This window comes from Sinocyclocheilus anshuiensis, unplaced genomic scaffold (assembly GCF_001515605.1).
Source record: "Sinocyclocheilus anshuiensis isolate Anshui unplaced genomic scaffold, SAMN03320099.WGS_v1.1 scaffold1099, whole genome shotgun sequence".
Classification (NCBI taxonomy): Eukaryota; Metazoa; Chordata; class Actinopteri; order Cypriniformes; family Cyprinidae; genus Sinocyclocheilus; species Sinocyclocheilus anshuiensis.
The window spans coordinates 487,145-493,843 of NW_015546105.1; the positions used below are offsets into that span (position 1 = coordinate 487,145).

Here is a 6,699-nt window from a genome sequence, read left to right on the forward strand (position 1 = left end):
TGTTAGAAAATGTTTATTTACTATTTATTCAGGTTTTTTAAGGTATCTAATATTTTGGAAGTGTGTAGGCCTTCTTGCATTATTATGCCGTTACATTATGATTATATATTCAGTGGCATAAAATGGTCTTTAAAATTACAATAATATCGCTTATCGCAATTATTTCTGGGGCAATATATCACACAACAAAAAGTTGTTATCGTGACAGGCCTAGCGGGGGCAGCGACGGATGAACGCAGTCCAAAGTGACCCGCACGGCTATCTGTGCGGAAGAGCGTCCGTGGCTAATGCATATGAAACAGCGGCCCGAGCTTCGGTGGAGTCACCACCCTTATCAAAGAGCACGGAACATGAAAAGTCACTGGTTTAGCAAGGCAGTAAATCACAACGCTCTGTGTTTGTCTCCCTATCGCCACAGGTGTGCCGATGCTCTCCGTCCAGCCCAAAGGAAAACAGAAGGGATGCGCCGGCTGCAACCGTAAGATTAAAGACCGCTACCTGCTCAAGGCCCTGGACAAATACTGGCACGAAGACTGCCTGAAATGTGCCTGCTGCGACTGCCGCCTGGGTGAGGTGGGCTCCACCCTCTACACCAAAGCCAATCTCATCCTCTGTCGCAGGGACTACCTGAGGTAAGAACACACTGCAGTCAAAGTGCTGCCAAAGCAGAAAGGACTTGTTACACCTCAGGCTGCATGACATTCAGAAAAGTACACCCTCATTTAACAGCCGATGACTGCCACCCTGCCTGTCTCATTCCTGGCCCTGTCCTCTCTCTCTCTCTCCTGTTGCGTTTATCTGCTAACTTGTGGGGTTAGAATAATTTTTTTTTAGCTTGTAAATGATGTTTTCTTTGAGGCTGTTACAGAAGATTAAGTGCTTGTTCTTTCCTCATGGCAGTGTACCGACCCAGACTCTGTGTGTTCCAATTAAGTCCCAGTTGCACAAGTGAGCAAACAGCTTGAAGTGGCATCTTGTAGTGATTGTTTATGTTTAGCCGGGTAAGGTTTTGCATGTTTACATGAATGTGACGTGTCGCCCATTTTCCAAGTTGAGCGATAAACCGCTGCGTATGAGTGCGTCTATGGACTTTCAGCTCACCCCAGGCAGCTGAGTGGCAGAACTGCAGGTCTAAGGATCTGTTTTGCTTCCTATCTCTGAGCCATCTGCTTGCTAAATTAAACATGATTATTTCCTGGGCGCCTGGGGGAGGTGGGCTCCACCCTCTACACCAAAGCCAATCTCATCCTCTGTCGCAGGGACTACCTGAGGTAAGAACACGCTGCAGTCAAAGTGCTGCCAAAGGAGAAAGGGCTTGTTACACCTCAGGCTGCATGACATTCAGAAAAGTACACCCTCATTTAACAGCCGATGACTGCCACCCTGCCTGTCTCATTCCTGGCCCTGTCCTCTCTCTCTCTCTCCTGTTGCGTTTATCTGCTAACTTGTGGGGTTAGAAGAATTTTTTTTTAGCTTGTAAATGATGTTTTCTTTGAGGCTGTTACAGAAGATTAAGTGCTTGTTCTTTCCTCATGGCAGTGTACCGACCCAGACTCTGTGTGTTCCAATTAAGTCCCAGTTGCACAAGTGAGCAAACAGCTTGAAGTGGCATCTTGTAGTGATTGTTTATGTTTAGCCGGGTAAGGTTTTGCATGTTTACATGAATGTGACGTGTCGCCCATTTTCTAAGTTGAGCGATAAACCGCTGCGTATGAGTGCGTGTATGGACTTTCAGCTCACCCCAGGCAGCTGAGTGGCAGAACTGCAGGTCTAAGGATCTGTTTTGCTTCCTATCTCTGAGCCATCTGCTTGCTAAATTAAACATGATTATTTCCTGGGCGTTAAATCCCAGTCCCTGGGGTCTCCCAACCAGATCCAGTCATTTATCACCAAGCTGCTCTCCCCAAAGAGCCCCCACTGGTAGGGCCCTTCCCAGTAAGACATGCAGTTCAGCACTGTCGTCATTAACTGTTAAAGGGATAGTTCACCCAAAAGTTAAAATTCTGTCATCATTACTCACCCTCATGTAGTTTCAAACAGGTTTGACTGACTTTCTTTTGTGGAACACAAAAAAACTGCCATTTAATGAAGGTCAACAGGGTCAAAACAACTTTTGACCACACTGACTTTACACAGTCACACAGGTTTGGAATGATGTGTCGGTGAGTTAATTATTACTGATTTTTATTTATTTATTTATTTATTTTCTAAAAATGTGCATCATGAAAATAAAATGGTTTCAAATAAGAGGTATGAAAAACAACAACCCTTGTTAAACAATTCACTAACAATCATTTTTAAAACAAAAATCTAGAAAGAATAATAACTTGAACTAACTTAGAAACTCTGGCTAGCACATATCTACGGTGGCCGAGAAGTGCAAAGCAGATCACAATTCGGAAAACAAAATAACAAATTACAAACGCAAATGCAAGTCTAAAAAACAATAACAATTCAGAAAGCACAACAACAATTCAGAAAACATTATAACAAGTCAGAAAACACAATGACAAATTCGAAAACAAAATAACAAGTCAGAAAACACAACGACAAATCCGAAAACAAATTTACAAGTCAGAAAACACAACGACAAATCAGACAAACCGGAAGAGGTAGGTATAGTTTGAGACCGCGCCATTGGTTTGGGATTACTCACCGCTGACTGGACGAGACATCTGTCAATCAACATATACAGGAAGAGCCAGCCGAAGAACAGCAGAGTCGTGGTAGAAAGTTCGGAGATGGTATTAAAGTAGCTCAGTTTAAATGTATTGTATTAATTGCCCTTACTCTGGAATAAAAAATACGGAGTGTATATTTACATTTAGTTAAAAGGGGCTGTAAGTCATCAGCTCCAGTGGCGCAGATGGTTAAGTGCTTGACATTGGCTTTTTGACGCAATCGACCTGGGTTCAATCGATCGCCTTTTTTTCTCCCTTTTCAAATCTCGTATCACATCGTAAAGGCATTTATTTTCAATAAAAATTAAGGAAATAATCAAAAAGTTTAGTGTAAATACCATATTGCTAAAAATACTGCTATTTTCACTTAGTGTAAATAGAATCCATTGCTAATACGAGATTTGAAAAGGGAGAAAAAAAAAGTTAGGCAAAAGGCGGGATCAAAGACGGGTCGATCGCGTAAAAAAGCCAAGGGCACGCACTTATCCATCTGCACCACTGGAGCTGATGTTTTACAGCCACTTTTAACTAAACCGGTTTGTCTGATTTGTCGTTGTGTTTTCTGACTTGTAAATTTGTTTTCGGATTTGTCATTGTGTTTTCTGACTTGTTATAATGTTTTCTGAATTGTTGTTGTGCTTTCTGAATTATTTTGTTTTTTAGACTTGCATTTGCGTTTGTAATTTGTTATTTTGTTTTCCGAATTGTGATCTGCTTTGCACTTCTCGGCCACCGTACATATCTCATATTGTGACTGTAAATATTCTAAAATGTAAAGAATATTGTGGACAATACAATGTTACTTCAGGAACTCGCATGAATTAGTTTTTACATGAGTTTGTTAAATGTTAAAATCAATTAATATACTGTATAAAATGTTTGAATATTATGATTCATATTGCACTATAGTCAGCTAAAATATAAATGGAAATAAAATGTAATGTTTTTGTCATGTAATGAATGAACATGACAAGACAAAATATTGACTAAATTTAACTGATACTTTTGTCACAAGACAAAAAAAGTAAAAATAACACTGGCCATTACACAATTTGCACATCACGACTGATATGATACTGTTAGTGTAACCTCAACAAGGTTCCTAATAGGTACACCGAGGCATGTGTGGTAATAAAATGAATGGAATGAAAAAAAATCTAAATAAGCCCCAAATGCTTGCAATTACTTTTTTGGTTTGCTAGAGAATGAAAGCAGAGAAAGGTGGAAACCGCACAATGAGCTTCCTGTTGCCTCTGTACTGGCTCTGAGGTCCTAATGAAATCTAGCCCACTCATCTGCTCTTCAGCCTGTGACAAATGTGTGCTACTTAATGCCTGGAGATGCTGGATATGAATTCTATTAAGGAACAAATTAAGAAGTATCCCTCTCCGTGCTGACAGTGCGAGGAAGCATCGTTTCGTTCGCTTTAAACGCGAGTGATTGAGACTCCACGCAGGGCTTCCCACCTAAACTTCACCTCCAGCGCACCACTGGAAAATCAGCCCGCTCGCCTTCAGTAATGAAGCTGAAATCTCACCCAAAATTAGCCTCCAATACAGGGAGGCACTTCATTAAAGACAGGCGGGCGGATCAAACGCATTCCTTTTATTTTCAGCTGGGTTTTTGGAGCCCTGCCATGCGCACATTTATTATGAGCTGTGCTTCTGTGTTTTGTCCTTCAGGAGTACTGTAGAGCCATAATGAACCCACACCCCATGAAAACACACAGCCCCACCACTACACAAACTAGCTTGAGCTATTACAGTTGACCGTTTCCTTAATATATAAGTATAGCAGGATTTATAAGCTTTCAGGCCATACTCTTTCATTACTGCACACAAAAATAGATTAATCTGTTTTGCTTGGGTCAAAACTCCTTTGACCTTATGACCAGAGAGTTGAGAGTGCCTCTGTTTTGATTGCATTCACCCCTGAACTGATTTTCTTTTTTTAATCTGAACCATTGCATTATATTATGGGGGGACACATCAGTCATTTACTAATCAAAGAAGGGTGCTTTTAATTGAAATATAAAGTAGATTACACCTCCTCCTAATGATGGCACATCCATTACTAGCCAGCATGTGAGTATGATTAAAGGGCAGAGATAAGTCTCAGCAATCATTTGGTGCATTTTGATGTTAAAATAGTCTACTGAGCAAGCACAGCTATCCCTATGAGGCAAAAACGACATTAGTCATATAATTTAAGTGGAAACAATCCCAGTATCAACCGTATCTCACTTTGAAGATTAACTACTATGCCTGAACACAATACAGTTGACCCCAAACACGACAGTGGGGTCCAAATGTCTGATGTATTGATATACGTTCTATGTGTTTATTTGTATGCTATACATATTAGATGTTTAATAATGTAGTAAATATATCATTCGATGTATAGATATAATTATTATTATTAGATATATAAAACAGATAAATGGAACAAACAGATGTGAATACTTTCCGTACCCACTGTATATATTACATTCCAGGGGGAAACATTCCAGGTCTTCATCGTGGTCTTACACTATTGAACCCCACTGTATTTTAAACTTTACTTGCATTCACAGAGACTGTGGTTCAGTACTGTACATGTGAATTTGCAAAGGACTAGAACAGCTGAAGTCTAATCACAGAGAGACATTAAAGGGAAGGAAGCTGATGCCGACTTCAGAGGAGTTAAGAAGAAACACCAGAAGAGAAACACCTGTCTACACAGAGCCACAGGGAATCATAGAGAACAATGAGCAAAGGCTTTCAGCTTTAATACTAAAGTTTAGTTAAACACAAACAAGATTATGAAGGGAAAAGCTCTGTTCTCCTTTCCTTTATTGTCTTGTAAATTTTTTCACTCCTGTTCAGTGGAATTGGTGCGCAGGGGACTTTGAGATTTTTAGTTTGCCGAGGCTATGACAACATTAAAGGAACGCTACATTGAGTTGAGAGCTCATTAATCTTATCACAGTATCTGTTATTGAATAGACTGCTTTGTTTTCAAGAAAACAATTAAAAAGTTAAGCTTGTAATGACAACTCGTATAGCAAAAACGATGCACAATGGACGTTTTAGGCGTGGAAGCTCTTGAACACATTTTGTTTGGAATAACATTAAATGGCCTTGCTGATAAAATGGTTGGTTTCACTTTATCTTGAATTATATTGCCTGAAAATCCAAGCCATTGTATTTCAAAGTTTGCTGGTGACCTTTCAAATGAGTTTCTGTAACCTCCTAATCCACTTAAATTAACCACCAGTAAAGTCTCCATTTTGAGCCGGGCCATCATGGTGCTGCAAAAACCTACAATTAAACCACCACAGATTTCTTTGCAGAAGCCCGGTTATCTGTCACTGTGTGTGTGGTGTGTGTGGTGTGTGTGGTGTGGGGGTGTGGGTGTGGGTGGGTGTGTGTGGGTGGGTGGCTGGAGTCCCTCTCTTTTAAGAAGACTCCTCTGCTCTTAAACCATCAAGAGGTCCCTGAATTTTCACAAGTCAGTAACAACCAGTAACTGCCATTCCTGTGCTTTCTGTGACCTGATTTAGAAAAGAAGGGAAAATGGGTCTTGTGATGTCATCTGTAACACCCTCTACTGTGCAACATGATGGACGTGAGCCATAAGAAATTGTTCGGGATCCCCAGGGACTCTGACCACCTTTTCAGTAGCGAGCCAGGATAACACAACATTGAACTCCCAACTCCAGTTGCTTGCTCCAGCATTAAGGCATGACATTTGAAATGTGTTCGACCACTATCTGTGCGCTATTCCCTTTTAGAGAACACGCTCCTTCAGACAGATGCCTTAATCCTTCCTTCTGCCTCTGACCATGAATGTGAGTCTGCAAATGTTGGGATTATGTGGCCCGCCATCTGAGAACTTTCCAAGATCGAAGAATGACTAGTAGATACAGGTGCATCTCAATAAATTAGAATGTTGTGGAAAAGTTCATTTATTTCAGTAATTCAACTCAAATTGTGAAACTCGTGTATTAAATAAATTCAATGCACACAGACTGAAGTAG

The 6,699-nt window shown here is 40.5% G+C and overlaps 1 protein-coding gene across 2 annotated transcripts in view; it reads left to right on the forward strand.

Annotated features, from left to right (window-relative positions):
* The window catches only part of lmo1 (LIM domain only 1), a 35,974-nt gene that overhangs the window by 23,514 nt on the left and 5,761 nt on the right, over positions 1 to 6,699 (forward strand). The window contains exons 2-3 of one of the 2 annotated variants that reach the window (XM_016502332.1): positions 419 to 573; positions 1,213 to 1,271. In XM_016502332.1, coding sequence (XP_016357818.1) covers positions 419 to 573; positions 1,213 to 1,271 — 214 coding nt within the window. Of the gene's footprint in view, positions 1 to 418; positions 633 to 1,212; positions 1,272 to 6,699 lie in introns of both variants that reach the window. The other variant, XM_016502333.1, reaches the window with a different exon arrangement.